Below are 21,189 nucleotides of genomic sequence, written 5' to 3' on the forward strand. Positions count from 1 at the left end.
GCAGCAGTTAAACATTTGTCTGATGACACTTGGAAAAACCCTGTTGACTGGATCCGAAGTTAAAGTATTTCTTCATTCGTTAAACATTTGGACTTTGGTGTCCATAGTGTGCATCTATGACAACATAAAATAGGAAAATGGTTATTTTAAAAAAAAGATGAATTTAAACTATATTGTAATAATATTGAATGCCTTCTTTAAACCTGTTTTAATACAATCCATCCACCCTTAATCCTCATTTTTATTCGCCTTTTTTTCACACAATCCTTCCTCACAGGACACATATGAATTAATATTGACATTTCATCCAAGTTAGTACATGCTGCTAGATCTTAAAATGTACTTAAAAAATGTTAATCCGACTTTAAAGAGCAGTTTACTGGTTAATGTTTGGATGTTTTCCGATGTTATGCAAGTGCGACCCGCTGTTCAAACAGTCGGCTGTGGTTTATCTCACTGTTTGATGGTCAGTGACCCCTTCGGCTTTTTGCCTAATCCCAGCAGTTTGTCAGTGAAAGCAGTATAAAGACGCAGGGAAGATACTGAGCATATGACAGCGGTCTCTGCTCTGTCTCTGCATCAACATCCTCCGCTGGACTGCTGAGGGTCCAGATAACGGCAAATAACACTTTTTATTTGTCTTTGGTTGTTTTCTTTTCTCTCATACGGATTTGAGAACGCCAAAGCTTGAACATGACACATTTGGGAGTCGTGTTGCTGTTGGGTTGCACGGCACTATGTGCTCAGGGAATGAGGAGAGAGTACTTTTTCAAGATAGAGGAGGTGTCTTGGAACTATGCACCGAGCGGGAGGAATGTCATACAGAATCGAACGCTGCAGGAGGACGAGTGAGTAAACCCGTTAGATAATTGTTCACACTCTTATGAAGATGTAATAATGGGGGGAATTAAATGCCCGTGTGGGCAGTGACGCCGTTACATGGAGCGTGGTGATCATTAGGAACGGCCTCCTCACGCTGGTTTTCTGGTTTTCTTCTTGGAGAATCTGCAGGATCTCCATGACCCTGTTCAAGCACAAGATGGTTCATGAGTGAACTTGGCAGCAGGCCATCTTAAACTAAAGGTCAATGATCGATTTTTGTAATTGGATCATCACACCTGCAGTGTTACGTCTTGGTAAACCTGCTAAACCCAAGCGGGTGGTAAGAGTAGGTGGGAATGTCTGGTGGAGGAACCTGAATGTCTTTCCTGCCCTGAGGGAGGTCGGTGGACCTAGAATTGGGATGAACCTCCATTGTGGATGTGGCTTCCAGGCCCTGTGACCTGAAGGTTATTGTTGGATGTTGCGGCGGCGACCAGAGACCCTCCGAAGGACACCAGGGGTGAAGGAAGCTGTCAGGCCGAAGATGAAGACATTTAGGGCTTGGCTGTCTTTGAGGACTTCTGTCCGGCGTTCCCTCCTGGACCTGTTGTCCCCTCGGATAAGCGGGAGACAGTGGATGGATGGAAAGGGTTGAAATAAATCAGTCTGTGTCCAGTTAATACTGATATTAAAATAGATTAACATTCTAACTGCTCTTTCTGTGTTGATTCTCAGCATTAAAATTGTTTTAGAGTAAAATTATGCATTTCATTTTTATGTATTACCGGCAATAAACTGTTAAATAAATTTCTTCGGCTATAAAATATTATTTACTGTTTAGGCTGTCTCGGTTCCATTTGCCTTAGAAAACATGTAATAATGAGGAAACCTTAAGTGACAAATTATAAAAATAAAACATGCATTTCTTATATACAAAAAAATATTCATATTCAAAACATCCCAGTCCGAATGCTTCATTATATTAATCAGAGAACAGACATATCTAAAGGTAATACGTCCAAAACGTAATTAAATTTAAGATGGATTTCATTGTACTATAAAAACACAGACTGTAAGTGACAAGTTTTCTCTCTGTGCAAATGTCTTTGCAGCGAGGCCTCTGTGTTTTTAGTAAAACGTCCCCAGCGTATTGGCCCGGCCTACAAAAAGGCTGTTTACAAACAGTACAGCGACGCCACCTACAGGACAGAGGTGCAAAAGCCAGATTGGCTGGGCTACCTGGGACCCCTGCTGATGGCCGAGGAGGGGGACACGATGATCGTCCATCTGAAAAACTCAGCTTCCAGACCTTACAGCATCCACCCGCATGGACTCAACTACACCAAAGACAATGAGGGTGAAAAAAAAATGAGCAAACCAGAGAAATCCCACAACGGTTCACTTTAGGGGTGATAGATACATGATTGTGTTTGTATATCCTTCCCCGCAGGAGCCTTGTATCCAGACGGCACAGGGCCAGAGATGAAGAGAGGTGACGCGGTGGCTCCTGGCACAACAGTGACCTATGAGTGGACCCTCCCAGAATCCCACAGCCCAACTCCTGAGGACAGCAACTGTATGACCAGGTTCTACCATTCTCATGTCCGCACCCCAAAAGATATCAACTCAGGACTTATAGGACCTCTTCTCATCTGCAAGCGAGGTACTTTTTCAACCCAGTAATAACCGATAGAAACTTCTTGAGAATGACACGAACTCATCAGGGCTGACATTTCCACCATTCAGGACCAAAATAGGTCTAGGGTTAGAAAAAAAGGGCAGCTAGCTTTTCTGCAAACAGCCTGGAAACAAAAACAGGGACAATTTCTCCACAAGGCTGTCAATCTGATGAACAGTCAGTGCCCTGGACGCAGTAATTCAAAACCATGTCTTTTTCACAAGTAAAGACAATTTAAATATGTGTATATACATATATTTCCCCATGTTGTGTAGTATTATTTAAAATCCTTTTATTGAAAGCAAAGTCAAAATCCTTGTTCGTGTGCAGAAACTTGGCGAATGAAGCAGATTCTGATTTCTTTTTTCTTTTCTTGCTTTATACTTTTCCCCCCTCAGTATGCCACATAAACATATATTTTACAGTGAAAAGTAAAAAATTCAAACGACAAACCTGTGGGGAGTGCACTACTTCAGGAATATTGAACTTTACATACTTTCTTCCATTGCTATATACTCTAGAGCAGGGGTCACCAACATGGGGCCCGCGGGCACCAAGTAGCCCCCCCAGGACCACATGTAGGGCCCACGAGTCTGTTCTAAAATAAAAAAAGCACAATCCACCAGTCAGCTCCATCTAAAACTTTTTTTATTCCATTACTGTTCCTGTTCAATCACACTTGCATTTATATAGATTTAAAAACGACATTATTTATGACAAAGCATTAAAAATTTGTTTATTTTACATAAAGTTAAGGTGAGCTCTGACTCTTCTAAATGAAAGGTCAGTACAAGTAGCCCTTCATATGGCACAACACCAATGACGTAGCTCTCAGTTTCAAAAAGGTTGGTAACCCCTGCTCTAAATGTTCAAAAGTGTTTGCTTTTTATATGAATACTCATGAAAGAAGTACTTTTAATATATTTATGATGAATTTGATAACTTAGTAGAGACGACCATGAAGGAAAAACCCTAAAGGAACAGAAAAAAAAACATGACGGCATTCTCACAAGACCTGCTTTAAACAAACACACAAGGTCGTTGAAATAGATGCAAGCAACAATACAAACACTAAACTAATAAATTACCAAAGGTATATAAAAAAAGCTCCAAATGTAGCAGCAGAACATTACATCCAGAAAATCATTGCCTGTTCCAGCAACTATAAGATACGTTTTAATTGATTTGGCGGGATAACATGGTCTGCTTAATGCTAAACTGGAAGTCTCCTTTCACGTGTTGGGTAGGAACTCTGGACGTCCATGGCGACAGGGCAGCAGACTACACGTACGCGCTGTTGTTCATGGTGTCAGACGAGAACCTCAGCTGGTACCTGGATGACAACATCAGGACGCACATCACAAATCCCATCCGAGACCTTAAGGAGGATGAAGATTTTATTGAGAGCAACAAGATGCACGGTGAGGTCTGGTGGTGGGTTGGTGTTACTTTTATCTTTGCATACAAACATCCACGTTTGCGTTACGAAAAATCTTTTATTTATGTAACAGGAATAAATGGTTTTCTTTACGGTAACCTACCTGGACTGAGCATGTGTCAAGGCAACAAGATCCACTGGCACCTGTTTGGCCTAGGAAACGAGGTAAGTTTTTTAATTAGAATTACACTACAAGTTTATTTAAAGGTATCTTCAGCAGTAATTACCTGCATTATTTGATACTTTAGGGACATAAATAAACAGGACTTCTCAGTTTTAGCTGTTTTTAAATGAAAGGTCATAAACGTTTGAATTTTTTACACGTGATATTCTGTGGTTTATGGTGACAATAAGGCAGTTAATAATTTGTAATTATCTGGATTCAGCTATAACTGTATAAAGAAGCACAAAACATTTTTTCTCCTGACATATGACAATAAGTCAGTCTAAACATTTCCGGTTCAGGGTCAGGATTACTAAAAATATTTCCACTGGCAGTGTCTGAATAATGAGACAGATCATTTTTAATTAGCTTCTTCAAATTTATATGTTTACCGAAACGATGATGCAATGGTTTTATAAGCTTCTGACATATTTGAGTTAAATGAAGGCACACCAGGAAATGTATTTCAAGGAAGATTTCAAACACACTGCTTCCTTGTGTAACATCAAGGAAAAATCCAACCAAATTCAACAATAAATAAGGATTTGAGGAGCTCCACAGCTCTGGTTCATCCTTGTGTACAATTTCCAGATGCAGGAAGCTGCAACGTTTGTTTGTTTGAAAAACGCAAAAAACACCATAATGTCCAGACCTGAGTCTCAGAGATGGATGTGTTGCAGCACAAAATGTGTCTCAGCCTTGAAAGAAAGGAGAGCGTCATTATCAGACAGACATGTCCAATACCAAGGTGGACTGAAAGGCCACTCAGAATAGAAGAAGCCATTGCTGCCAAAGAAACATAAGAGGATCAGATCACAGGTGGCAAATCCACAAAAATCGTCACATTTTGAGACATTTTCCGTGTCCTCTATAACTAAAATTGAAGTGTTTGGTCATATTTACCATGGTTACATTTGGAGCAAAAAGGGGGGATGTTTGAAAGCCTGAGAAGAACGTCCCAAATGTGAAGTTCCGGGGTAGCAGGGTCACGCTGTCCCTACATTTTGCTTCAGTAGGCACTGGTGCACTTCACAAATTAGATGGAACAGAACATTACAAAGAAATAATGGAGCAGGTTTCATCTATTGTCAGAAGGATTTCCAAAAGATTTCACCCTAACCACATATTTTAGTATGCAGTTCTACCAAACACGAAATATGTAATTAAAAAAGAAAATTGCCTTTTCTAACCCCCAGTCGGTAGTGGCAGACTAGAGGTTTTCCTCCCAGTTTAAGGGGAGTTTTCCTCTCCACTTTCCCTCTCCACTGAGCATGCATGCTCAGTATGAGGGATTGCTGCAAAGCCATCAACAATGCAGACGACTGTCCACTGTGGCTCTACGCTCTTTCAGGAGGAGTGAATGCTGCTTGATGCAACCTGCTGGGTTTCCTTAGAGACGAAACTTTTTGACCAATCATGTGTTGTGAATTGGTGCTATATAAATAAAACTGAATTGAAATTGAACATTGTCTCTTTATTCTAGCATTTAGTAAATAAAATACATTGAGTTTGTTAGCTTTAGTTTCGTCTGGTTAAATTCCAAATGAAAAATAAAAAGATAAAAAGTTAGGCATATTTCCAGCTGTATTTACAAGGTCTTGCTTGAAATGCTAATGTTTCCCGTCTCGCAGGTGGACATGCATTCAGTTCACTTCCATGGGCAGATCTTGACCACCGTGAACCACCACACAGACATGGTCAGCCTTTTCCCTGCTTCCAGCACCACTGCTGAAATGGTGGCTGACAACCCCGGACACTGGCTGCTGACGTGCACTGTCAATGATCATCTGATGGGTGAGAGGCTGTCTTGCAGGCTCCAAATGAGGCCAATAAATCTAATAACAAAATAGAACTGTTTATTATTATATAAGACTTTGCTCATTTTATTTATTTTTTGTTTGTATTTTTGCTTTTTATTTGAGTCCAGCTGGAATGCAGGCTTTGTTTGAAATCAAGAAGTGCCTCCCCAATGTTAATAAGCCCCGTCCTCACGGTGAGCTCAGGCAGTTCTTCATTGCGGCTGAAGAAGAGATCTGGGATTATGCACCTGTAGTGCCAGGTGAAAGGTTGGTGGATTGAAATACAAGCAGACATTAACACACAACCAACGCTTTAACTGCTGGTTAGATCTTCTCTAACCACATTCTGTACTTTTTATGTGTACAGTGAGGCAGAGACATTTGTAACTAGAGGTCCAAGCCGCATCGGGAGCAGGTATAAGAAGGCTCGATATGTGGAATATACTGACAACACCTTCACAACAAAGATGCTACGCGACCAGGACGAGGCACACCTTGGAATTCTGGGTAATCCATGCAAGGGAGAGATAAAAGCAAATTTTTCTATCATTCTTCTGCTTGTTTCCCATTTAAGCTGTTGTTTCCTGCCCTAAAACAAAGGAAAGTAATCATCTGAGCATTTTTTAACAACTTGCACCAGACAAAGTTATCATTACAGTAAACCAAGGCACAAGTGCAACGAGTGAAATAAACAATGAAACAATGAAAGAAAGAAATATTTAGATTTTTGACATCGTTTCTAGTGTCAATATTTAAAACGGTCATGGCTGTTCATTCAGTGTTTTAGTGAAACCACATTTTATATTTTTGTGTGTTTGACTGTGCCACTAATTATCCACAGGTCCCGTCCTGCGAGCTGAAGAGAAAGACACAATTAAGGTGGTTTTTAAGAACAAAGCCAGCAGGCCTTACACGATACAGCCACACGGAGTTCAGTACAGTATAGAACAGGATGGCACACTTTACTACAATGAACTAGAAGGTGAATAAAACATATTACAGGTGTTTCTGTTAATCCCCTGGGTATTTCAAAATCTTCCTCCCTCATCTGAGGTTTAAATGTTTCTGTTTCTCAGAGTCACACACAGCGAAGAAGCTGCGGGAGCTCAAGAGAGAGCCGAGTGAGTTCAGACCTGTGTGACCGAACCAAACATGTGCTTCTGAAGATTTTGTCCCTGGCATTATGGTCAATAACATCCTTCTTTCACTTTGCCATGATTGCAGGGGTGGTGACTCCTCCCCCAGCTGCTCTGGTCAGACCTGGGACCGTGTACACCTACGAGTGGACAGTCCCTGTGGGCGCAGGTCCAGTGCGAGGGGAGCCCGACTGTCTGAGCTATCTGTACTACTCGGCGGTGGACCCTGTTAAAGACACAAGCTCTGGATTGGTCGGGCCTCTTCTTGTCTGCAGACCTGGATCTCTGAAGAAAGGGAAACAGGCAAGAGAGGAGAACCAATAACATTTCTATCAGGACATGAAAATCCAGTTATTTTTGTCTCAGATTTGTCAACATTGCAAAGAGATCATGATTTCAACGCCACTAATCATCTGTGACCTTTCGGTGTGCAGCTTGTTTCTTCACACTGTGACATATTTAAAGATTGGGTGATGCTACATAATACAGCCAGCATTTATTATAGATTATTAGCAGTGTTAGCTAAATGTAAAATGTACTTTTCTGGAAATTAGATACGACTTTCCAGTTTTTTTTCACGTCCAGAAATTATCAGGTACGTTCCTGGACCCTACACACACCTTCCGGAACTTTGATGTGCTTTGCTATAACTTGCTACATATTTTCTAGAAACTACCTGGTACTTTCCTGTAAAGCTCCAGGAAAGTACCTGGAAAGTTTTGGGAAAAGTACTTTGTAAGTTACAGGAAAGTACATTTTATAAGTTCCAGGAATGTTTTGTAAAGTAACCTGTGATTTCCAGGAAAATGCCCACTAAGACCCAGACAGTATCTGATGAGTTACAAAAAGTAACTTCTACATTCTGCGAAAGTGCCTGCTTAATTCAACAAGAGTACATATGTTCAAGAATGTATTCTTAAAGTAAGCTCTATGCTCTGAGAAAGTTCCAGGAAAGTACTAGGTAATTTCTGGAGGGTACTTGTTAAGCTTGGAAACAGTAACCCATAGCTTTCTGAGAAAATTGGGATTTTATAGAGCTAAGATAGGGCTGGACGATATAGAACTAAAGCATATCGATAAAAGAGAAATCATATCGATCGATATTGATAATTATCAACAAATTCAAAACATGTATTTTAAGTGCATCCCAGGCCATTTTATACTGTTTTTTAGCGACCTAATTTTAGATACAGAACACACAAGCACTGAATTCAAACTCAACCCTTTATTCAACCAACTTTTTAACAAAACTGCAAGTATTTAATACATTTAAAAGAATGCGTGCTCTCTGAACTCTTTGAAGGGGGCGGATTGATCCTGGATCTGCATTGTGATTGGTTGGGAGAATATGACTGTAATATTAACCTACATGGCTAAAATGCAAAAGGAAGCAAAACTGTTATTCTGTTGAACTTTTTATTGACCCTTTTTTCTGCCATCAATACACGTCTATCGATCGATATATATTGTTATTGAATTATTGTCCAGCCTTAAGCTAAGACTCCCCTCAGAATCCATCCTACGGTCCAACATGCATGTCCCACCAATTTGCTGTTTTTTGGCTTTTCTAATACATGTACCATCTACTAACTTTGTGCTTTTTTTTATCTCTGGTCTCACGCAGAAGAACTACAACAAAGAGTTTCATCTCATGGCCACAGTGTTTGATGAGAACCTGAGCTGGTATCTGGATGACAACATCCGGACTTTCGCCACGGCCCCTAACACGGTCAACAAGGTGAACGAGGGCTTCATAGAGAGCAACAAAATGCATGGTGAGTAGCGCCTCGCCATAGTTAACTGGTGTTAACTCACCAGTTAACTATGAGCGAATATTATAATTTTTTTTTAGCAAGGAATGTTTTTTTTTTCTTCATCAAATAATTTTTTCCTTATCATACGTGATTCATGAATGATCTGGATCACAATTTGGAGTAACACCCGTATCTCTGCCTCTCTTTTAGCAATCAATGGGTTTGTGTACAGGAATCTGCCTGGCCTGACCATGTGTAAGGGGGATAAAACCACGTGGCACCTGTCTGGGCTGGGCACGGAGACAGACATTATCACCCTTTACTTCCAGGGAAACCGGTTCCTCTACCGCCAGAACAGAAAGGACACCATCAGCGTTTTTCCTCACATCTCACACACAGTTACTATGGAGCCAGACAGCATGGGTATATTTATTTCTCTCAGGCTCTGCTGCACTCACCATCTCCTATCAAAAAAATAAAAAGTTGATTAAAACTATATCTTTGGATAATGACACAATATATAGGCAAACAACTTTAGATATGTGAAGAAATAATGCAGAATAAAACAATGGACGGTCATTCAATCAATAGGGACCAATACTTTGACTGAAGTGGAACGTTTTTATTGTGTTTCAGGTCAGTTTGAAGTGGTTTCTGCCACAGTGGACCATTACCGAGGTGGGATGCGAGCCAACTACACAGTGGAGAAGTGTAGCATTTTTCAGCGTCAGAATGAGATAATGCTCCATACCAAGACCTTCTACATAGCGGCTGTGGAAATAGACTGGGACTACTCTCCCAACCGCACCTGGGAGGCCGAGATGTTCAGAGGCCATGAAAACAAGTATGATGGAAAACTGGAGTTATTTTGTCACTTTTTGTGTTCATGAAATTTTTCTTAATTCACATGAAGCAAAATTTTTGCTGTATGTAAAAATCCTTTCCGCTGCTGGTAGGACTTTGTCCAGCCTTATGTCCTTATTGTTGCACAAAATATTAAAATAACATGGCAGTTTTATTCTAAATTATTTAGGGTTGATGTACCAGTTTTGCTATTAAAAAGGATAATAAAAGTAACATTATGTGCACGAAAATTGTAATTTAAAAGAAAGGTAATTTCAGTCATTTAGATCAGTTGATTGAGTAATTTAGTGCAGGTGAAACTGATATAGAAATTCATGACAGAAACATACATTATAGTTCAAGTATGTTTTTATGCTGTTTTTGATAATTGAGTCTCACAGTTAATCTTTAGATAATTATTACTTACTGTATATGAAAATGACAAAGGACCAATAAATAAAGGATTTTTAAAATCCCAGAAAATACATGTTATGGCTATGCTAAGGCCAAGATATGCAGAAGACCTAAAAGTTGTTCAGTTAAAGAAATGGGCTTTTCACAGAGTGCTGCATTTATAAACAAGAATACTTCTCTTTGGCCACTCCGGTTTACATTTACATACAAGATTAAAAAGTTGAGTGGAAGGAAAAAGTTGAATGCCTTTGTAAAAACATGACCTCAGTGAGTCAGGTGTTTTCTCCTGTTTGCAGTAAAACACCTTTTGTCTTGTCCTGACAGCTGATATGTTCCCATAAAACTCTTTCTCTCTTGCTACAGTCCTGCCACTGTGTTTCTGGACAAACGTGATGGGTTTATCGGCTCTGTTTACAAGAAGGTTGTCTACCAGCAGTTTACTAATGACAAGTTCACCAAGAAAGTGGAGCGAACACCTGATATGGATCATCTTGGAATTATGGGTATGGATGAACAAAGCAGTAGGACATTTGTTTTGGACTTAACATTGACATATTTTGAAACAAAAGGCCCAAAATGTAAAAAGACCCCATGGTTTATGACTGCTTTGTGCTATTTTGTGTACAAATTTAGAGCAAAATGTATTAAATGCCTTAAGACAAATTCACCTTTTGCAGTATTATAAACACACACAGGAAGTTTGAGGAAAAATTATATATTTAGTGACATTACTTTTGTTTAGTGTTGAAAAAAAAATCCCACATGAAAAAACAAACAAGCAAGAAAACAGTTGTTTTTAACTGTGTTAAACCTATTGGAACACTTAACAATTCTTTTAAACGTAATTGCAACAGATTTCTTAAAGTTATACTTTTATTTGATTTTTTTGTCGATGAAATGAAAATATTTCTCCACTAATCCCATTTCTCTGGGAGTGGTGATAGAAGCCCGCTTCTCTTGGTGCCTCTTCAGAATTAGAAAGGCGATTAATGTAAGGCAGGTCGTCATAAGTGATTAAATGATGATAAGAAACCAGCAATCTGCTGTGTTTGTATCTGCCATATTGAAATATAAATCATATATATATAAATAATTTAAACGAGAAGTGTCATTATCTGTTACCTGCTTCGACTTTTGCTTCTTTTTTTTATTCCTTTTCTCACCTCCCACGTTTTCTCTGATTATGCTGACTAAAACCCACTAGAACCACAAAAATATATATTTAAAAAAAAGCTGAAAATAATTTAAAGTGGAAGATGTCTTTTTTTTTACTTGATATTTCCTCTTATTTGCATTTTCTTTTTTTTTAACTCACTTTCTGTAACAAGATTAGAAGTGAATCATTGTCTGGATTTATCTGCCGTAACCTTGTGACGTAAATGTTTTCTTTCCATTCAGGTCCAATGATTCATGCCTCAGTGGGCGACAAAGTTAAGGTGGTTTTTAAGAACATGGCATCCAGACCCTATTCCATCCATGCCCACGGGGTGAAGACAGAATCTCCTGATGTCCACCAAACCGGACCAGGTACAGGACAAAATCAACTGTGTATCAGAAGTATTACCGTATTTTTCGGATCATAAGGCGCACCGGATTATAAAGCGCACTAAAGATTCTTCCCAACTGTGTAATATCACTCCTCCACGTCACACAGCTCTCTATCTGTCTCTGTCGGAGAACAGAGTAATTGGATTATACTGCTCTGTTTCTAATATAAGGCCAAAATAAACAAAACTTTTATATAGAATTAACTTGCTAGGTTTATTTTTGCTAATGCATACTTCGGGTGCGGGCTGCCTTACATGAATACACTTCTAGTTTAGACATTACAGTCAGGCAGTCTTGTAGACAGCTCAGGGGTCCTATCAGGTAGTAATGCTCAGAATATGCATTGAGCGGAGCCATAGACATAATATAAGAGTAGACGCGTCATTGGGCGGGTTCTGCCTATGCTGCGATGCGTCAGAGCGTCCGCCATCTTAAATGTGGCAAATCGGCAGTTACTCAGTCACTTAAACAGTATCAGAGGGACTTTAATCTCTGAATATACTTTGTATTCGTAGTATTTCTTTTTTGTAATATTACAAGTTTATTTTCGTATCCATTTAGCTTCATTCTCCTGAATTTATTCTCCTAAAGAATAAAAATAATTAAAATAATCTAACCTGGCCCTATTACTCCAGGAGTGAAATAATTCTGCAAACTGTGATTATTCTGGAAATGTTCCCCCTTAATTCTCATAATATGATGTTTTTATCATAACATTATCACTTTTGTGTTTGTTAGTTTATTTTTACTTTAGGACTTTTTTTTCCTCATATTATTAATTTTACCTCTTTAATACTCACCCAAAAAGTCTGTTCCTAAAGGTTCACATGTGACACGGGTTTATGAAATAATGAAGACCACAATGTTTAGATTTAACAAATTTATCCTTATATTCATAACACATAAACACACACACATACATACATACACACACACACACACACACACACACACACACACACACACACACACACACACATATATATATATATATATATATATATATATATATATATATATATATATATATACACATATATATATATATATATATATATATATACACATATATATATATATATATATATATGTATATATATATGTATATACATACATATATATACATATATATATACATACATATATATATACATATACATATATATATATATATATATGCGTGTGTGTATTTATTGCAGCACAGGAGTGAGGCATCTTTTCTGATTCACGTTCACAATAACAGAACTCGACTTTTTTCTGCCACATACAATATGGCGGTGACGTTGACGTGCGAACCTGCGCCCTATGACGCGTCTACGTATATGATGTCTATGAGCGGAGCGGCTTGGTTGCTAACCAAAGTCATACTTTTTGAGCGGATTGTACCACATAAAATCAACCAGTAAGCACAACTTTAATATTATATAAGGCGTGCCGGATTATAAGGTGCACCATCAATTTTTTTTTTAGAAAATTTAAGGATTTTAAGTGCGCCTTATATAGTCTGAATAATACAGTAGACATTTTGTGAGCTTGGAGGATGTATATTTTAAAGAGGTTAGTGAGGAAAAAGTACGTACAACTATTAATAAATTAAATAAATCAAAGACAAAGGATGCATTTGGGTTGGATACTGCATTTGTTAAAACTTATTGCTCTGCCTTAATTAAACCTATAACCCACCTTGTAAATCTTTCCATCAGAGTGGCTAAATTCCCACAAAGTTGGAAACAAGCTATTATTACACCGATTTTCAAGGTTGGTGCAAAGAGCCAAGCAAGCAATTACAGGCCAATCTCAATACTGCCGGTTTTATCTAAAATTTTAGAGAAAGTAATTACAGAACAGTTAGTAGAACATCTTGAAAGTAATAAACTTATAAATTCTAAGCAGTTTGGATTTAGAGCAGGGTATTCTACAGAAATGGCTAATTGTTACCTTACCGAGAACATTAAGAGCCAGCTGGACAAGGGTAGTGTTGTGGGAGCAGTGTTCATAGACCTAAAAAAGGCCTTTGACACTGTGAACCACAACATACTCTTGAATAAACTTTCAACCTTCAAACTATCAGAACATACCATTGGTTGGTTTGCTTCATATTTGGAGCATAGAGAGCAACGAGTTAAAATAAACACAGAGCTCTCAAAACCATTACAATCTACAATGGGTGTTCCACAGGGCTCCATTCTGGGGCCTCTGCTCTTTAGTTTATACATAAATGATTTACCTACATGCTGTCAGTCAGCCAACTGCCAAATGTATGCTGACGATACAGTAATTTATGCATCAGCTAAGACACCAACTATCGTTGCACAGACCCTTACCAAGGAAATGAAGAGTGTATCAATATGGCTTAAACAAAATCATCTGACGCTTAATGCCAAAAAGACGGTATCTATGTGCTTCTCAATAAGAGGGAAAGCAAAATGTACCATTAAATTAGATCAAGAAGCGATAGAGGAAGTTGAGGAATTTAGATTTTTAGGCATTATTCTGGATTCCCAACTTAAATTTAATAAACATATTAATAAACTCTGTAAGACTGTCCGGATAAATTTAAACTGTTTTAGAATGATGAGGCAACATATACCTGTTAAAGCAGCTTTGCTGTTCTTGCATGCCATGATATTTTCTCATTTATCTTATTGTGTTACTGTATGGGGTCAAGCCTCCCAGACAACAGTTAAACCTATTTTATCACTATACAAACAAGCATTGAAAATTATGGATCAGAAACCAAATAGGTGGCATTACTGTTTGATTGTACAGAAATATAAGCTTTTAGATTTTGATAGTTTTATTAAGTTTTCTTTTCTTAAGATGATTTTTAAATGCACAAACAATATAGCTCCAGCCGTACTCTGTCCTTTTGTGACAAAAATAAATACACGGAGAGTTAACACTAGGAGAGCAGCGGGTGGCAACTGTATAGCAGAGGGGCGCAAAACTACTTTTGGACAGTCAAGTTTCTCAGTGATAGGGATCCGTCTTTGGAATGATTTACCAACGGAAATAAAAATAGAAACTGACCTGAAAACATTTAATAGAAAGGTGAAACATTGGCTGAAAGAAAATCAAAGATGTGGACATTGAGTCATTATGATTATGTTGGATGTGAGGTGTTGTTTTGTGTAATGTTGTTAGGATTGTGTAAAATGTTAATGGTTGTCTTTTATACTGTATTTTATATATGATTGTGCAATGTGAGCTACGTTTTAGGAAAATGTATTTTATAAAGGCCTGACTGGGGACTGGGGTTGCAAATTAGCCTATAGGCTAGAAACCTTTCATGCAACACATTTACACATTTTGTTATGGCTCTGCCTATTACAATTATGAATGTAATAATGTGCGCTGCATTGTCCCTGACAAATAAACTAATAAAAAAAAAATAAAAAAAAGAAGCATACAGAACATTGGTGCATGCTCATTTAAAATATTTATTAAAAAAAATAAGCAAAAAAATAAAGAAAAATAGATATTAGATGATTTCAGAAAAAAATACTTTCAAATGTATTTTCCAGGTGAGACTCACACGTATACCTGGTACGTCAACAAGAACACAGGACCCACCATGGATCAAGAAGAGTGTTCTGTGTCAGCATATTACTCGACTGCTGATGTCGCGAAGGTAGGAAGCACATGATCGGCCATTTTAACAGGAAGTGTCATTAAACCATCTTACATGTTATCTCCCTGCCCGCCAGGACCTGTACAGTGGACTGATTGGTCCGTTGGTGATCTGCCGCCGTAGCTGGGGCAGGTGAAGATTAAATCAGAGTTCTGACCAGCACAATGAAGTCAATGCCTATGCTTGCATCATGTCCCGGCTTGTGTTCAACAAAACTGTGTTGCTTCCAGGTCTCTCGGGCTAAAGAAGGAAGTAGAGGAGTTTGCGCTGCTTTTCTTGGTTTTTGATGAGAATGAAAGCTGGTAGGTGTCTAAATTTGTATATTCACAAAAGTATTCATTTTTCATGTTGTAATCACAAACCGGATGCATTGTTTTTCAGTTTTTTTGTGGTAGATGGGCTCAAAGTAGTCCGTAAATGTGAAGTGAAGTGGCAGTAAATTAAAATATAGTTTTTAAAAGATGACGCAGTTCTGTGAAGGCTTCCGAGGTCTGTAAGGAGAAGCAGGGTTAGAAAATAAAACAATATCACATGCTTTTAACGTTTCAAAGAGCATTGTTCAATCTATCATCTGAACATGGAAAAATTACGGTTGAACGGCCAGCCAGCCTGGACTAGGGCATCCAGGCAAAGAAAGCATTAATCAGAGAAGCAGCAAATGAAAGCACTGGGGGAGCCGCAGGAATCAGCAGCTCAGGTGACAAAATCTGTCAACAGATCAACAAGTTCATGGGAAGATGAATGGAGCTAAAGACAGAGCAATCAGTGGAGAAAAACAGCCCGTTTTTGCCCAAGACTTGAGGCTTAGGCAGCGATTAAATGGCAGAATAATGAGGCCAAACAAATAACCACAACTCCAATGGAATGGTTTGCATGGAAGAATATTTGTGTTAGAACGGTCAACATCTGGATCAAAAAAGTCTGAGGCAAAACATGAAAATTGCTGTTGATGCTCTCCATCCAATCTGACTGAGCTATTTTGCAAAGAAGAATGGCCAAAGGTTGTAATTGTAATGGATGATGTGTGTGAACTCGATATTCAACCAAACACAGAGTTAAGATTTGAAAAGGTTATTGAAAGGGATGAGTCATGGCAGGTGAGGCAGGCAAGCAGAACCAGAGTTGACCAGATGATTAATGGCTGAAGGTGAAGGCAGGGATGAGCAGGAGACCAGAAGATGCAGGTAGTGACAGACCAGAACGGGCGATGTGGACCAAACCACCAGAACGGGCAGAGTGAGCGGCTGAAACTCACGGGGAAACAGACAGACTTGTGCAGCACTCAGACACAGGAGAGTTTCATCAGAAGAGTCCAGCTGGCTGAGCACACAGGAACTGCTAGAGTCAAAGCCCATCACACGAGACAAGATGAGAAGAAACGCTCTGGCAGAGATGAGTTGGCTGAGGCAGGTAGATGTAGACAGGTGAGCTGAGTTGACAGTAATTACTGGCAACAGGTGGAGCTGATCTGGGCTAATCGACTGTTGACTGAGCTGATTGGATAGTTGATAGTTGGAAAACTTAAATCATGACAGTAATAGATGTGTAAAGCTGGTGAAGACACGAATGTATGCTACACCCAAAAACACAATTTATTTCCAATCCAAAATTTGCTCTACTTGTGTTTTTCTGTCACATAAAATCTAGTTAAAAACATTAAAGGTATATAGCCACATTATATGCATAAAAAAGACCCAAAATAGTTTGATCATGATAAAATAAGGTTATAGACACCAAGCCTACATCTTGATAATGTCTTGATGGTCCTTTCTGTGGATAAACATAACTGCAGCAGCACCGGGCGTGATTAGCACATATAAACAGATGTGGTGCCATCTAGCGACAGTATCGCAGAACTATCATAATACTGGTTTGCTTAATAGATCAAAATTAAATATGCTGGACCAAGCTTGACCCTCTGCAATGCCTTGCAGTAAATAAAATGATCTACAACAACTTTAAGAGCCTCACATCAATCAACTCTACGGTCACATCTGAGCCTCAGCAGGTTTAGCGTCTGCTTCAGTAAACACCAACGTACATTACACTGTATTCCCAGCGACATTCCTGTCTTTTTTCTCTTGTAATAATATTATTATTGTTTGCGTTTTTTTCCACTGTATCTTGAATCTTTATGCATTGTTTCACCTGGAGATGCTAATAGCTGTTAGCCACTTTCTTATTTTAACCCCTGTTGTGCATGCGATGTACGTACTTCCATTAAAATTGTAAATAAAAACAAAAGACTAACAAACTGAGCAAAAACAAAGCATTACATAACAGAAATAAAAACTAATATGCCAGTAGGACTTTTTTCAACTTGTTTTATTAACCTTTTCTTGTTTTAATGTGCGACACTTTGGTCACCTATACGGTTTTTAAAATGTGCTCTTGAAATAAAGCCGATAGATTGATTGATAATCTTTCTGGAAAACGTTTTATGCAACCAGTGTTAGCTACTGACGTATAAATAAAATACCGTCAAAAGTCAAATAACGAGGCTATGCACCTTTAAAGTTTGTGGTTCAAACATTACAAAACGTTTTTCAGCAGTTTAGTAAGGTTTGAATAGTTGCAAGTCATAATAGTTTGTTGTTAGACTATAAACTAACAAATTACAAACTAAGTAACTTGTAACTAAAACTTGTAACGTCTACAAAAAGGGATGTACTTTATATTGCAGGTATTTGGATGAAAACATTCGGAGGAATATCCGGAACCCTCGTCCAAACCTGAAGGATGATGACGCATTCATTGAGAGCAACAAAATGCACGGTGAGATAAAAATACACACAGAAAACAAACCTGTAAGTCATCTGATTCCAGAAGTCCTGGATATTATTGCAGTGGGGGGAAAAAAATTCATACTTTTTAAAAAATCCAAAATATTTAGTTTCAGTTTAGAAAAAATGTGTACGTTTGGGCTTGGAATTGGATGGCACACTTGCACTAAAAAGACAGAAGTGCTGAAACTTTTTACAGATGTGATAAATTAATAGTTAAACAGTTGTTAAAAAATAAAAAATAGTGGTTATAGTTTAAAACATTCCAATTGATTTCACTCCTTGTTTGTGTGTTTGTTTGGATTTTGAGGTTCGACCAGCGTGCTTGTCGTCCGTTCAGTTCGTTAATATTTAGCTTCAGGAATTTTCCAAATTACAAATTGGGATAGTTTGCCTTTGTTTCATCACTGGTGTTGAAACTTTGTACCGTGCACCGGGCGGCAAATATTTATTCTGGATTATCACTCAGTACACTGAGCATGGAATTTCAAACAAAATTCCCCATCATGTTTTCCACATTAACAACCTAAACATGAAATCCAAAATGAATTGTCATTAATTATTTAAAGATACTATGAATATTGGTCCTTAATTACTGTTTGCTTGGTTTCAGCGATTAATGGTTATATGTATGGCAACCTGAATGGGTTGAACATGGAGGTGGGAGATAAGGTGTACTGGTACCTGATGGGGATGGGCAATGAAGTGGACATACACACCATACACTGGCACGGTCACAGTGTGGAATATAAGGTATGCGACAAGAATCTGACAAATAATAGAGTAGAGTTGAAAATAAATCAGGCACTAAATTGTCTTTATCACACAGCTGGGTGGAGGACCTCACCGTGTTGACTCGTATGAGCTGTTCCCAGCCATCTTTCAGGTAAAATCTCAAAACTTGTCAAACTGTTTTAAATGCTTTTCTTTCTTAAAATAATTTATTCTTTTTTGTCTCTTGTATATGGAAATTAATATTTCAGGTTTTATGTAAATTGTTTTGAAAGTTTTACTTGTAATCCCCGGAAGCTTGTTCATATTTAATCTGGAACTGATCAAAATATTAAATATTTCCAGATTTCTTCCACTGACTATTGAGAAGGCTGGATACTAAATAATGTGTTACTGGTTCTTAGACAGAACAGAAAACTGTGGAGTTGTGAGGGATTTTATTATTATTTTTTATTTTTATTTTTTTAAGATTTACTAAATTTTATGCTGGGACTATTTCATGTTCAATGGACACTGAAACGGGAAGGTAAAAGAGTGAAAAAAGGAGAGAAACAGATGAGACAAAATGCTAAAAGGGAGAAAAGGTGAAGGGGAAAGAGGAGAGGAAATATCCAATATAATATCCTTAGAGTCTGCTTCTACACCTGCAAAGAGATATATAAAAAGAACAGCAAAACCATACGATAATTAAAATTTTTTCAAGGAATGACATAAAATGAAAATCTAATATTAAAGCTGCTCGACCAGGCTCATGGGATGTCTGTGTGTTTTCCTGTTCAGACAGTGAAGATGCGCCCTCAGTACCCCGGGTCCTGGCTGCTCCACTGTCACGTTACTGACCACATTTCAGGTGGAATGGTGACCTCGTACACAGTCACTGAAAAAGGTAGACAACTAAAACCTTGTAGAGAGGCATCAATGATGATACTTGTGGTGGATTTGTGACTTTCTTTCTCTCTTCTACAGCAAAAAGGGGTGGAATCTTTGGCTGAGCTGCTGACGGACGCGGAACCAGACAGAACCTTACTAAACCAAGTTTAATGTTCGTTTTACCCACTTACTGATTGTTTTATAACAGACTTCTAATGTAAATAGGGACTGGTAGGAACTGGAACAATTAATCATTTTCAAATAAAAAGTCGTTTTTACTTATATCCTTTTGGTGTTTTTTTTTATGTTTGCAAAAACTGCCCTACTGTTATGAAGAAGAGATCATACAATCTTAATAGTTACGGTTAAACATCAACATAGGGGTAAACATAAAGGTGTCAGTTCTAGTCAAGTCAAACTTATTTCTAATTATATTTTAAAAAACAAGTGTTGGCTGAACTTCTGTACATATGTAAAAATACATTTTTGAAACAAAAAAGAAGAAAAGCCGCACCAAAACTGTAAAATCAACACCATTTAAGTTTAAAGCATCGGTATTTGGATGAGTTTTTAACATGGACAGAGGTTCTAATAGAGAAGAATGGGCCAGCTCAATTAATAATTAATGCCTTAAAAATAAAGATCTTCTAAAGTAAACTGTAAGCAAAGAGACTAAAACAAATAAATGTTCATGTTTGCATGTGCCAGTCATGAGAAGTGGTGCTTTGTTGTTGTTTTTTTACCTGCTTCAGACAAGAGAGCAAAGGCTGATACGAAATATAGATTTTCACACAATAGTCTCGATCAGAGGCGTCAAACTTTGGACACTTTCAAAAGTTACAGAACACCGGCACTCAAGGTCTGTAGTTTGACACCCCTGGTTCGGATAACTCTCTGAAAACCCAGCAACAACAGAAAATGTTTGAGCTTATTAAGTTCCCTTGACTGAAAACAATGCCTGGTTCAGAAAACAATTTTAGTTTTGTTGTCACAGATTACTCTCAGTTGTTTTTTGTAAGAGATGTAAAGAGAAAACAAAACTGGACCAAGAACGGGCCCTTAATGACCTCTTCAAGTGAATGTAGCTATTGGGGGTTATTAATGAAGAGTCTAATAATGAAGCTGTGTTTTTTTTTTTTTTTTTTAATAAAACATTGATAGTAAACCTATATTGGAGACGACACAGGGATATGTGGACAGTTTAGCCACACTGGACACAGTTACATATTGCCGATTTTGCCAATTTTTTTTGGTGTTCTTTTCTGAAGGTTTGAACAACTTTTTTGGTTTTATCCTCATATTTAAAAGACTATATTGCAACTATGTGCACTGCATTTAGAAAAGAAACATTCAGTGTATCTGGATTTTAGGCTGTCTTACAGAAACAAAGAGGTGAGGGAGCAGAAGTTATGAAGCCCAGCAAAAACTTTTACCTTTTGTCCAGAGGCACAGAAACGAATTTCAAAGTCATTTTTGTACATTCTCTTCAAAATCCATCAAAATAAAAATCTCAGCAGAATAATGAAAATGAATGCTTTTTTTTTTTTTTTTGGTGAATTTTGAAATAGCGGAAACACA

General features: G+C 38.0%; 1 protein-coding gene across 1 annotated transcript; it reads left to right on the plus strand.

Annotated features, from left to right (window-relative positions):
- Nucleotides 1–524: 524 nt before the first annotated feature.
- cp (ceruloplasmin) lies at nt 525–19,895 on the plus strand. Its single transcript, XM_012878018.3, has 24 exons — nt 525–848; nt 1,935–2,179; nt 2,273–2,485; nt 3,748–3,921; nt 4,012–4,103; nt 5,733–5,895; nt 6,029–6,167; nt 6,268–6,407; nt 6,742–6,882; nt 6,977–7,021; nt 7,125–7,339; nt 8,661–8,811; nt 9,001–9,213; nt 9,427–9,634; nt 10,411–10,550; nt 11,446–11,574; nt 15,120–15,226; nt 15,303–15,358; nt 15,457–15,528; nt 17,910–18,001; nt 18,623–18,762; nt 18,839–18,895; nt 19,522–19,627; nt 19,708–19,895. Exons 1-24 carry the CDS (start codon nt 694–696, stop codon nt 19,731–19,733), a joined length of 3,219 nt encoding a protein of 1,072 aa, XP_012733472.2. The 5' UTR covers nt 525–693; the 3' UTR covers nt 19,734–19,895.
- Nucleotides 19,896–21,189: the final 1,294 nt, after the last annotated feature.

This window comes from Fundulus heteroclitus, chromosome 9 (genome assembly GCF_011125445.2).
Source record: "Fundulus heteroclitus isolate FHET01 chromosome 9, MU-UCD_Fhet_4.1, whole genome shotgun sequence".
NCBI lineage: Eukaryota > Metazoa > Chordata > Actinopteri > Cyprinodontiformes > Fundulidae > Fundulus > Fundulus heteroclitus.

Coding starts and splice junctions, on each gene's coding strand:
- cp (XM_012878018.3), top strand. CDS start 694: ATGACACATTTGGGAGTCGTGTTGCTGTTGGGTTGCACGGCACTATGT. Junction 7,340..8,660: donor CTCTGAAGAAAGGGAAACAG/GCAAGAGAGGAG, acceptor GGTCTCACGCAG/AAGAACTACAACAAAGAGTT. Junction 9,214..9,426: donor TATGGAGCCAGACAGCATGG/GTATATTTATTT, acceptor ATTGTGTTTCAG/GTCAGTTTGAAGTGGTTTCT.